We start from the raw sequence: 12,808 nt of genomic DNA, 5'->3' as shown, positions 1-12,808 counted from the left end.
CTGAGTTTCGGATAAGTAGATGAAGCTGCTTTGGGCACGCTTCTGCCAAACGGCAGTCCTTGTTTACAATTACTAGGTAGTTTTACTTTCAAGACAAAAATAAATCACAAGGAGCCAGCGAGCAGGACATACAAAGTCCACCAGAGCCTGGCCCCAACCTCCCTACCTCACCAGCTTTCTCTCGAATCGCCCTCCACCTCCGTCGCCTGTTCTCTTGTCTTCCTCTTTTGCCCTCACCTGAGCCTCACCTCTATACTAAACCTGCCTCAGGATTCTGGATACTCAAATCTTTCTAGGTCTCCCACGAGGTCCCTTTTATAGTATTTAGTAAAAACAAAAACAAAAACAAAATTCCTCCCCCGATCCCAGGACCATATAGCCCTGAGTTGGGGCACACAGCTTGGAGAAGAGACTGTGGGTTGGTTACAGTCCCACTCTTCCTCCTCATGCGATTTCCTTGCGCAGTGAACAACCTGCTCAACTGTACGTGGTAGTCCTTTCCCACAGACTGCGTTGGGGGCCTGTCCTCTCTGTCCTCTTAGCACACAAAGCTTCTCTCTTTCATAGTGTTTATCACATGCAATATGATTGCTTCTATTTTCTAATTTCCCCTCCCGGGACATACCCAACTGGACTGTGAGATTCTTATGCTCTCAGTTTCTGCTTAGCTCAGACTGGGCACGATCAACCGTACAAATCCATGATCGGGAGAAGGAAGGGAGGAAGGGAAGAAGGAAATGAGGTGCCCCCTGCATCGGTTGACTGGACTGTGCTGGCATCCTGGCAAGCCTTGGGTGCCACCTTAGGAGGGCCACCCTCAGAGTCTGTCCGGTGGAGGACCTAAAGCCCCCAGCCCCAAGCTAACTGATGTCTGTTCTCTTTCCAAGATATGCCACTGGAGGGAGATACTGGTCCTTCGGGTACTTACCTTCTGCCCTCGGGAGCCATGGGGAGCAGCAGTCTGAGCCAAGAGACCCCCGAAGATAGAGTGACCATGGCCCCTCTGAATCCAGCACAGCTCGGGGAAGAGCTTCATGAGCCTGAGTTGGAAGGGACAGTCCCATCCGCACCTCAAGACTCAGTAGCCCCGTCCACACTGCTTCCGCTTCCGGAGGAGCCGAGCACCGGGCACGCCTCCCCGCCGAGGAAGAAGGTGCCTTCGCTCAAGCAGGTGAACTCAGCCAGGATGCAGCTGAGGCCCAAGGCCACCTCTGCAGCAGCGGTCCGGAGGGTGGGGTCCCAGCCAGCATCCCCCGGCCTGGGTCTCCTCTCCTCCGCTACGGAGAAGCCTCGCCCCCCAGGGGACCTGGACCACCTGGCTTCCGCAGGAGAGGAGACTGGCACCCTGTCCTCGGAGGAGCCCCTCTGGCTGGAGCGGAAGGAAAGTGCGGTCCCCACGACGCCTGCACCCCTGCAGATCGCCCCCTTCACCTCGCAGTCGCCATTGGCCCACACACTCCCCCAGAGCCCCGACCCCGACGCCGGGGCACCCGCCATGCCTGAGGAGGTCCCCGAGGCTCCTCCTGAGGACGCCAGTCCCGTGACCCTGATGGACAAAGGTGAGAATGAGCTGACCGGGTCGGCCTCAGAGGAGAGCCAGGAGACCACGACGTCCACCATCATTACCACCACGGTCATCACCACCGAGCAGGCCCCAGGTATGCAGCCCCCAACTCTTCCAGCCCTCGGGGCTGTGGGGCACCCGCTGTGCTCCAGGCATGGGGGGGAGGGGGCCCCAGGGAGGCCTACGCCCCACCATTAGTTACCATCTGGGAGCACTGACTGTGAGCTTGACCTTGTGGCTCGGAATTAATATCCCCAGTTTAGAGAAGAGACACCTGAGACCCTAAGACATGAAGCAGCCTGCCCAAGGCCACACAGCTCAGGAGTGTGGTTCCCAGCCTGTCGCCTTGGAGCAGAACCCTTTAGCTTGCCTACAAGGCCCTAGCCTTCCACCACGCTTTTGCTTTTACTATTCCATGAACTTGATAAAATGCACTTCTGTGTTCCAGTCTTTCTTCTATCCTCTTTTCCATCTCAGACACAGAAGAGAGACATCGGCTATCAATCACTCATTAATTTTGGACAGATGCAAAGTGGCCACTCATTAAAGAGTGTGAGCTCTGGGTTTGACTCCTGATCGCTGTGTGAGCTTGACCCAGATGCTCTCCCTCTCTGAGCTTTGCTTTACTTATTTCTAAAATGAGAACAAAATATCAGTCCCTCCGAAGATGCAGGGGTCCCCCTGTAGACTGATGAGGTGCTTAGCAACATGCAGTAAGTCGTTATTCCATGCCAACCATTGCTGTTTAATTATCAAGTTGATTCTGGGGCTGAAGAATTAACAGCAGTGGGAGGAGAGGGGCCAGGAGGACACAGGTATTCCCAGCGGACCTGTTCCAGCCCACAGCCCATCTGAGAGATTCCATCTGAGCTGTTCTCCGTGTCCTAATTACAGTGCTTTCCTCCAGCTCTCTGCAGTGTGAGTTTCTCCGATCCTGAAGGGTACATCGACTCCAGTGATTACCCACCATTGCCTCTCAACAGCTTCCTGGAGTGCACCTACAATGTGACAGTCTACACTGGCTATGGAGTGGAGCTGCAGGTAAGCCCAGAAAGGTGCCCTGCGGTGGCTGCATCTTCTTGCAGGAAGTCTCTGGAGGGTGGTCTGAGTCAGGATCGGTGTCATCATCCTAACTAGTCTGGTTCTGTCTTTTCCCTAACTGTGGCAGTTTGAACTGGGCTTTGGCGGACGAACAGGAGTTCCCGACTCAGTGCACAGCTGGAAATCTCTTAGCGTACATGGAAGCAAGAGGATGTGTTGATAAATTGTGAGACATTAAACCCAGAAGGAAAGTCCTCTGATACCCTGCTTATCAAATTTATCAAACACACACACACACACACACACACACTCATACAGTCATACTCATGGAAGCCCCACCTGGTTCATTTGTTAGCTAAACTTTTGCCTGGGAACTAAAAACAGAAAAGCAGGTTGGCATAGTGTTCAAACAGCTGGGTTTTAAGTCCCAGCTCTACCAGTAATGCTGCTTGGCTTTGGGCAAGGGATGTCATCTCTCTGAGCCTCGGTTTCCCCATCAGTAAAACAGAGATGAAAATGTTGTTACTGTACAGAGTCTCATTGAAGGATAAATATGACAATGCACAGAGAGCATCCACCCAGAGCCTAGGGGAGACAGAGAGGGTGCTCAATGCATGTTACCAATTATCCCCTCCCTGGTTCCAGGCCACCCCTCACCAACCACCCCACCTTTAGAGGTCCTTTTCCACATGAACTGAGGAGCTGTCCTGGGGAGTGGTGAACTGTCCTGTTCACTGCCCCGAGAGGAAAGGATGGAAGTGAAGCCAGAAATGGGGGCCAATACCACGTGGTGGCAGACCCTTCCAGGCCAAGGTTGAAGGGCTGGACATGTACCTTTTTCTAATGGGCAATAAAGAGTCACCAGAAGTCTTGAGGCACAGTCAGCTGTATGACCTAAGCAGAATGTTACTTTCAAAAGACTTTCTGGTTGTATGGGGAGGATAAAAGAGAAGCCTCTCAACAATGCAATGGTCCTTGCAGCCCCCAGAGCTTAGCACAACGTGTGGCACGTAGTAGGTACTTGATGAATGTTCATGGAATTCAGCCAGAGAACAGTTGCAGTCCCTCTGATTCTGGAACTGAATGAACAGTTTCCTCCACTTGAAGAGACCCACTCTGTGTCGCATGCTGTACACAGCTCTGTATCAGGCACCGTAGAAGTCCTTCACTGAGCACCTACTATATACCAATCACAGCAGTTGACACTAGGGGACAGGATGGTGTGCAAAACTGATGCAGTGTCAGCCCTAAAGCACTGTCTCACTGTTTTGTGACTGAGATAGGCACACAGAGAAGACCCTGGGATGCCTTTTGAAAAGGTCTCTAGTAGTGTTGATAGCAGATGTTGTAAAAATCATGGTGGAGGGACAGGCAAGTTTCTTGGCAGTCAGGGAAGGTCTCACAATGGAGGGCAGTGTTAGTGGGGCTTCGGTGGATGAGTAGGAGTTCATCAAAGAGAAGAGAAAGGTGTTTACTCCGAAAAAGAAAAGGCTTGTGGGTAATGCCTGCCTCGCTTAGACAAGAGACAGAGGGTTTGGGGTTCCAGGCCCCACTAGGAGAAGCAGAAATGTTCAAAATGAGCACTGGGGACTAAAGGCCCCACCTGACCCCTGGCTCCATTTGTCCTTGTGTATAAGTAAAACATCTCCATTCTTTGTCTCTCAAGCCTGGAAAATGGACTTAGCAGACCAAGTACACGGTTCTTGGAGGGAGCTCTGCCACTGAAGCCACCATTGGGGAGGATGAGAAAATTCTAGAGATGAGGCCCCCTCACTCCCTCACCAGCTGGGGCAAGAATGTATTCAGCCGTTCTATGAATATTTATTGAGCACCTGCCATGTGCCAGGCACTATTTTAGGCACTGAGGACCCTGAGCAACATGGAAATTTTCCCACTTCCCTGGAACTTATGTTCTGATGAAAGGCCTTCTTCTGTCTCCCTGGAGATGGGACTTGAGGCACATGCTGAAAAATAAGGTCCAGGAGAGTCTCTCGGCTGCCAGCATCCGGAAGCCTGTCTCGTGGGACCCAGCTAAGGGGGCTCACAGACCCTTGCAGTGCCTCCACCCTGCAGCTTGGTTTCACTCTGTCCCCTCAGCCCTTTAGGGACAGGAAGGGGGTCTAGGTGTTCCCAGGGCTCTGGATGTTCCCAGGGCTGGGGCTTGGGGCCTGTCTTCTCCGTGGACCCAGGGCTGGTTGGAGGAGGGGTAGGTTGCTGTGCTGGTAGCCTCAAAGCCTGGCGTGGGGGGGGGGGCTGTCTTTTTTTTAAGTTTTAAACTTAAAAAAATTTTCTTGTCTATTTTTTTAAATGGAGGTACTGGGGATTGAACCCAGGACCTCGTTCGTGCTAAGCACGCACTCTACCCCTGAGCTCTACACCCCCGACCCAGGGTCCTGTCTTAAACACGACTCAGGTTCTCTCTGTCTGCCCCTGTTCATCCCCAGGTAAAGAGTGTGAACCTGTCTGAAGGGGAGCTGCTTTCCATCCGCGGGGTGGACGGCCCCTCCCTGACCGTTCTGGCCAACCACACCCTCCTGGTGGAGGGGCAGGTAATCCGGAGCCCCACCAATACCATCTCCGTCTACTTCCGGACCTTCCAGGACGACGGCCTCGGGACCTTCCAGCTGCACTACCAGGGTAGGACCGGGCCGGGACTGCTGGCACGGAACTCTGGTCTCAGTTTCCCTCTGGAGTCGAGGGTTCTCACCCTTGTGGTGCCAGGGGGCCCCCTCTGGCAGTTTGGTCACATCTATGGACCCCTCCCTTGATTTATGTTTTTAAGAGCATAAAATAAAACATACACAATTAAAAAGGAAACAAGCCCTATTGAATAGCAGTTGTCAAAATACTGTTTTCATCCGTGATATCAGCATCTATGTGCTTCTTTTATTAACGCATGAAATAATATTTCCCAGCAGCTGTGATAATTACTGTAATTTCACAGTACTGAGAAGCAGAAGAAATATGTCAAGATATTCATTTTGCTAGGAAAGTATCTGCCGTTTCCCTTGGTGACAGAGTCGCAGGTTCTGTGATGAGGTTACAGTGCGTTGCCTGCGTTCATGATTGAAGGGAAGCACCACCGTCTGAGTTAAAGGTTAATGAAAAATAAGCAAGCCCCCTTCCCCATTCAAGTTCATGGCTCCTGAGTTTGGTACATGGGTCCCATGAGTCTGTGGGTTTCTGGTCGAGAGCCTCTGCCGCCGGGGCCCGCCCCTCTTTTTCCTCCTTCTCCACTACTTCTTTCCTTTTTGTCTGTCTTCCATTCTCCCCTCTTTTGCTTTCTGTTCACCATTCTCTTCTCTTTCCCTTCCCTCTCCTGCCTCTTTTCTTGCTTCCTTCCTTCCTTTCTTTCCTCCTCTCTCTGTCTTCGTACCCACCCTCCACTCCCTCTTCCTTCTCTCTCTTCTTCAATGTCATCCCAATTCCCCACCTCCTGGGCGGTTCCCCAGCCTCGGGTTACTTCCCTTACCAGGAGCTCTTAGCCACAGCTCAGGATACTGAAAACCATCCACATTTATGTCGCATTGACCAAACATCCAGAAAAAAACAATTCATTTAAAAATTTCCCCTTGGATGTTTCTGAAACAGATAGACGACTATATAGAGTGTCTATGTCATCACACCTTCTCAAGATGGAGACTGCGCTCTCTGGTCTTTGTTAATTTAAAAATGAAAAAGAAAATAGTGTGTTGAGACATGGACTTGAATTTGGTCCCTCTAATGAGTACTGGGAATGCAGGTGTCCTAGGCTGCAGGAGAGATCAGACCAGAGTCTAGGGGGCGGAGCTAGGATGGGTTTAGCATCCTCTTGTGAAAATGAAGCTTGAGTGCAATGCGGCCACACACGCCCTTCTACCACCCCCATCCGGTGAGCGCTGTTCACCACACATTGAGTTAAGGAGGCTCTTTTTCAGCATTTCCCATTTAATCCTTACCACCTACCATGAGGTAGGGACCATTATTGACTCCACCAGCAAGATGCGGAGAGTGAAGGTCAGGGCACTGTGTCACTTTCTCAAGTGATGGATGAATAGTTTCTTCACCGTTTCTAAATGATGGAGTGAAGAGCGTAAACTCACATTGGTCTCCCCCAGAGACCAAGCCCTTACCTCCCAGGACAGTTGTTTTCAAGCTTTCATCATATCCTTGGCATTTCCTGAGGAACTAGTTATTCCAACTCCGGTCCAAGAACCTGCATTTGAAACAAACACCTAAGATGTTCGTGCAGGTGGGACTAACCAGCTGGGCGACCCCGCCCCTCCTGTGCTCAAGGAGAAAGTCATTCTATGTCCACGTGGAGAGAGGCTCCAGTGAGGTATAGGACACACATCTTTTCACCCCAAATCTACTGTCTCTGGCTAGGCAGGGTGGGGAGCTTTGAGCCTAGGAAAAGCGCCAGTCTGGCCATCTCAGCACCACAAGCACCATATGATCAACCTGAGTCACAAAAATACCCACCTCCAGAGCTCCGGGGTCCCCAGGGGCCTTATCCTTTTCCCTCAGCACAAATCAGCTCCCGGGATGTGGGTCACGTTCTCTGTTCCCTCTCTGAGAAATAACTGTCTGCCTCTGCATTTCTGCCCAGCCTTCATGCTGAGCTGCAACTTTCCCCGCCGGCCAGACTACGGGGACGTCACGGTGATGGGCCTGCACTCGGGCGGGGTGGCCCATTTCCACTGCCACCTGGGCTATGAGCTGCAGGGAGCCGAGATACTGACGTGCATCAATGCCTCCAAGCCCCACTGGAGCAGCCAGGAGCCCGTCTGCTCAGGTACACGCCAGCCTCAGCCAGACCAAATGTGGATGGTCCACAAGCAGGGGGGAGATCAGCCCCCAGGGTATTAATATTGCCCTTAGGGGAAGAGAAATACAAATCTCTGCTACTATTTAAAGCTCTGTTATGTGATAAAATGCACATGACCTAAGATTGACCATTAATGACGTTTAGTACATTCACAATGTTACGCAACCAACACCGTTATCACTTGCAAAAGGACACGCTGTACCCATTAGCAGTCACTCCCCATTTTTCCCTCACCCAGCCCCTGACAAACACCAGTATGCTTTCTGTCTCTATAGAGTTGCCTATTCTGGACATTTCATGTAAATGGAATCACACTATATATGATCTTTGGTGTCTGGCTTGTTTCAGTTAGCACAGTATTTTCAAAGTGCATCCTTGCTTGTAGCATGTATTAGAACTTCAGTCTTTTTTATGGCTGAATAATATTCCATGATACAGATAGGCCACATTTTATCTGTTCGTTCGTCGGTGGACGTTTGAGTTGTTTCCACTTTGGGGGCGTTATGAATGATGCCGCTGTGACCATTTGGGTACACGTTTTTGTGGGGACGTAGGTCTTCATTTCTCTCGGGTACATACCCAGGAGTGGAATTGCTGAGTCACATGGGAATTCCATGTTTAACTTTTGAAGGTGACCTTACACCATCAAACTGTTTTCCACAGTGGCTGCACCATTTTACTTTACAACCTGCCGCATACAAGAGTGCCAGTCTCTCCGCATCCTCACCAGCACTTGCTGCTTTCCACATTTGCTTTTTATTACTACAGCCATGCTAGTGGGTGTGAAGGTATTTTGCCGTGATTTTTGATTTACATTTTCCTGGCAGCTAATGATATTGTATCTTCTCACATGCTTCTTGGCCATTTGTCTATCTTCTAGGAGAAATGTCTATTCAAGTCCCTCACCCATTTTTTAAAATTTGGTCATTTGTCTTTTTCTTGAGTTGTCAGAGTTCTTTATATGTTTTGGGTACTAGATCTTTGTCAAATACACAATTGACAAATATTTTCTCCCACTCTATGAATTGTCTTTTCACTTCTTGATAGTGTCCTGTGGTGCAGACAAGTTTTTAATTTTGACCAAATCTGTCTTATCTATTTTTTGTTTGTTTGTTTGTTGCTTGTACTTTTGATGTGACTGCTGCCGTATTTTGTGTCCAGTCTGTATCCTCACAGCAATCCTATGTGGTGGATTATCCCATTATCCCCATTTTACAGATGAGGAAATTGAGGCTTATGGAGGTGAAGTCACTTGCTCAAAGTCACCAGATAGAAATTTAACTGAGTCCAGAATCCTTCTCTCCTGAGTTCTTTCCCTTATACCTTCACTACTCGAAGTGCAGTCTGCAGACCAGTGAGATTATTCGAAACACATGGTCCTGCGCCCCATAAAACCAAGCAAATCAAAATCTACATGTAACATACTCCTTTTGTGGTTCATGTGCACATTATAGATTGAGAAACACTGGGCCCTACCACACTGTCCCTGCTCCAGTGGCAATAACCTTGACCATCTTCAGTTATCAAGAGAGCAAAACCCTACTAGATTCTCAAGAGTCCTGACCATGGCCAGAGAGTACAGGCTGCCCACGTTGGCTGAGAACCTACTATGTGCCAGGCCATGAGCCATGTACAAGGAGAAGACTGGGAATAAGAAAACATAATCCTTGCCCTCCAGGCGTTCATAGTCAATGGAACTGAAAATGCAAATGAGAGCTGATGATAAATTCTGAGATTTAGTTGTTGCAGTATTGTTCCCCCAAGGCCCTTCAGAATTTTTCTTCTTTTTTTTTTTTTAACAAAGGAAAAAAAAATCCGAACTATAGGTCGGTTGGTCTCCATGCTCCCTCGTGTTAATTTTTATCTATGTGTGAAGAGAGAAATTAAGCCTCAATTTGTGCTAAGAAAGATGGATGGGGAGCCACGGCTGGCAAATTGAAGCCAAACAGAGTCATCAGGCAGCTTAATAAGGCAAGGAAGGGAGCAGAGAGGCAACAAATGAGCGGCAGCTCAGGAAGGACAGATGGCCGGCGCCCCCCTACAGCGACAGCATCCCCCATCTCCTCAGCTCCTGAGCTATAGGGCAGTCATGCTGGTTACATTTTGAGCACCTTCTCTGTGCAAGGGTGGCACCAAGCTCTCTACGTGCAATGTTTCATTGATTTCTCACCACGGTCCTATAAGGAGGGTGGAAATATTGTTACCATTTTACAGTGAACTAGAGGTTCAGAGAGCTTCAGGGACTTGTCCTAGATCCCTAGCAGGTAAGTGGCACTGGCCAGATTTGAACCTCCTCTTTAGGATGGAAATAGGGTTGTGGGTGTGGGAGGAGGAGGCAGCCTGGAGAGAGAGTGACCCGGTGCTCTGTCCATGGGCTGAAAGAAGTACCAGACTTCTTGGCTGTGTCTTTGCTGTAGGTCACAGCAGAGTCCAGAGTAGAGAAGGAAGCTGACTGCCTTTCTCATCTATGCAATTCCTTATTAGTCATGCAGTCATTCAACAAACGTTGAATGACAGTCAAATATCTCTTCAGAATAAGAAAAAGACTACCTTCCCACATTTGTTTTTTTGTTTGTCTTTTTATTGAAGTATAGTCGGTTTACAATGACGTTAATTTTTTGTGTACAGCATAGTGATTCAGTTTTACGTATATAGTCTCTGCATATTCTTTTTCACTATAGGCAATTACAAGGTTTCAAATATAGTTCCCTGTGGTATACAGTAGGACCTTGCTGTTTATCTATTTTATATATAATAATTTGTATTTATAAATCTCAAACTCCCCATTTATTCCTCTACCCTCCTTTCCTCCTTACGGTCCTGGTAACCATAAGTTTGTTTTCTGTGTCCATGCTTTCCCACGTTTGAATAACTCTTCCTGGTTCACAAATCACTTTTTAATATTTATTGAATTTTTATGGTAAAAGTAATATATGACTCTGGTAAAAAAAAATCCAAGACATATGAACATGTTGAAGATTGTAGCAAATCACTTTTATATTCCTGTTCTCAATTGATCCGTGCGTGTAGCTCACTGAAATAGGAAACGGTGGACCATCTTGCAACTTGTCTTTTTCTCCACTTAAAATACAGTGTGCATTTTCCTCTATTTTCTATATTTATGTATTTCCTATATTCTCAAGTATTCTTTGGGAACGTAGTGTTTTAAAAACTGTATGAATGGAGTGTATGTATATCACCAAGTATCTGTGAGTGGACGTTCACGTTATTTCTCATCTTTGGCTCTTAGAAACAGTCTAGCAGTGAACATCCTCATTCACACATTTTTGGGAAACTCTCTAAATCTTTTCTTAAGGTGAGTTCCCAGAACCTTAATTACTAGGTCAGAGTATTTGAACATACTTTCTAGATGTTTCACGAAATGGCTCTCCTGAAAGGTCACAGCAATTTGCATTCGAACCGGGCCTGAATGAGAGGGACCACTTCCCATCACCTGTGCCATCTCTGTTTTACTGTTGCTTTTTATCTTGACCAATTAAGTGCATGAAAACAGAATACAGTTTAGATTTGCATTTCTTTTATTATTAGTGAGGCTGGATATTTTAGGGCTTACTAAGTACCTAAAAGCACATTTCTTCTTCTGTGAACTGCCTGTTGATGTCTTTCTTGATTACCGTTTTATAATTAAGAAATGGCACCAGCAGCACCTTGGAAGAATCCTTAAATCGCAGTCATTCATTCCTACCGTGGAGCTCACACGATGATGGTTCCAATCGTGGAATTAGATCTGCTGTCAGACAGGATGAACTTCTTTTGGGGGCAGGCCTTTCCCATGGTTCCCCTCTTCCCAGCCTGCTTCCTCCCATTAAGAGGTGGGGATCGGGGAAGGATGAAACTCTCACTTTCTCTCTGTCTGTCTGTCTGTCTCTTTCTCTCTGTCTCTCTCTCTCCTCTCATCACCCACCCCCCCCAACTCTCTGACCCCAGCCCCTTGTGGAGGGGCTGTGCACAATGCCACCATCGGCCGCGTCCTCTCCCCAAGTCACTCGGGAAGTACCAACGGGAGCCAGCTCTGTGTGTGGACGATTGAAGCTCCAGAGGGTCAGAAGCTGCATCTGCACTTTGAGAGGCTGTCGCTGCACGAGAAGGACAGGTAACCTCCAAGGGCCCCCAGACATCCTCGTTCTCTCCCAGAGCGTTAGCACGCAGCAAGGGATTTGGAGTCTTGAAATGGCTAAAACGGTGGCTCATGGAAGTCAAAAAAGGGAGAGCTGGGGAGGGTGGCAAGGATATTAGGGACCATCAGCTTCAAACTCTCCTTGTACATGTAAGGAAACTAAGGCGTACAGAGGGAGAGGGCCTTGCCCCAGTCACAGAGGGCAGGGGGAGAGGCGGGAAGGGAATCCAGCTCCCCCACGTTTCACTTCCTCATCTTTCCTCCTGCACATCCCTTTTTGCAGTTGAACAAGGAGGTAATGTTTACTGCGTACCTTCTCCTAGTCATGAATTAGGCTCCATGGAGAACAGGAGAGAAGTAAGGAACTTTGGTTCCTGGTATGATAGGAAGTTGAGATAAAAAAACAGATTTATGCACATGAAGGAACTAGAGAGGATAGAAGACAACATCTCACCCAGAGCACGTCTGTAGATGCTAGGTAATGTGCACAGAATCCAGAATCTTAAAACTTTACTAACCTGAGAACTTACTCTAGAATATTCTGGAATGTCCTAGAAAATTAAGACCTTAGCAGCTTTGACGTGCTGTCCCAGATTGAGTTCCCTTGGAAACAGACATGTTGACAAGGATGTGAGAGAAAGTGGGTTTTTTGGGAGCTGATCCTAGAAAGCACTAGGAAAGTGAGCAGAAAAGGAAAGGGAGTAGGTACAGTATGTGTTACTGTGGAGACAACTGGGGTTCTTATCTACCGGGGACCTCTGGGAAGCTGTGTTGAGTGGGGCTCAGGGTGTTCCTAGCACAGGGTGAGGGAGCTGGGGTATTTATCCACCTCCACCCCAACATCCATCACTGGGCACTCTGACTCCCCAGCGTTGCCTGTTTGAGCTGGCTGGTTCTCAGAAACTGTGGAAACCAGCAGAAAATAGGTGAGTAATGAGTGCTGAGGGGATATGGGTCGGGTACTGACAGCATTTGCTAGACTGCCAGCACCTTAGAATTCTGGGATCTATCAGGCTGTGATCTTAGAATTATAGCACTCTGGCTTCTTTGAAGCTTCAAACCTCAACCATTAACCTCTTTAGGAAAGGATTAGAAGAAAAAATATCAGACAACTAAATAATTTACCCAACTCTGGACTCCACTTCCCTCCAAGTAGTCCAACTTTATCCTGAACAACCGCACACCAACAAATCACTGCTCTAAAGTGCAAGGTATAGAACAGGGGCTTCAGAACGTGGCTTCCTGGCAGCATCAGAAG

General features: G+C 48.4%; 1 protein-coding gene across 1 annotated transcript in view; it reads left to right on the top strand.

The window, feature by feature from the left end:
• Positions 1 to 928: 928 nt before the first annotated feature.
• Positions 929 to 12,808, top strand: part of SEZ6L (seizure related 6 homolog like) — a 60,616-nt gene continuing 48,736 nt past the window's right edge. Inside the window, exons 1-5 of the mRNA XM_031692649.2 lie at positions 929 to 1,658; positions 2,472 to 2,605; positions 5,050 to 5,242; positions 7,194 to 7,379; positions 11,361 to 11,526. Coding sequence (XP_031548509.2) covers positions 947 to 1,658; positions 2,472 to 2,605; positions 5,050 to 5,242; positions 7,194 to 7,379; positions 11,361 to 11,526 — 1,391 coding nt within the window. The 5' untranslated portion in view covers positions 929 to 946. The remainder of the gene's footprint in view (positions 1,659 to 2,471; positions 2,606 to 5,049; positions 5,243 to 7,193; positions 7,380 to 11,360; positions 11,527 to 12,808) is intronic.

The sequence above is a fragment of the Vicugna pacos genome, chromosome 32, assembly GCF_048564905.1.
Source record: "Vicugna pacos chromosome 32, VicPac4, whole genome shotgun sequence".
NCBI classification, from domain to species: Eukaryota; Metazoa; Chordata; class Mammalia; order Artiodactyla; family Camelidae; genus Vicugna; species Vicugna pacos.
This window is presented reverse-complemented; position numbering and strand designations above follow the sequence as displayed.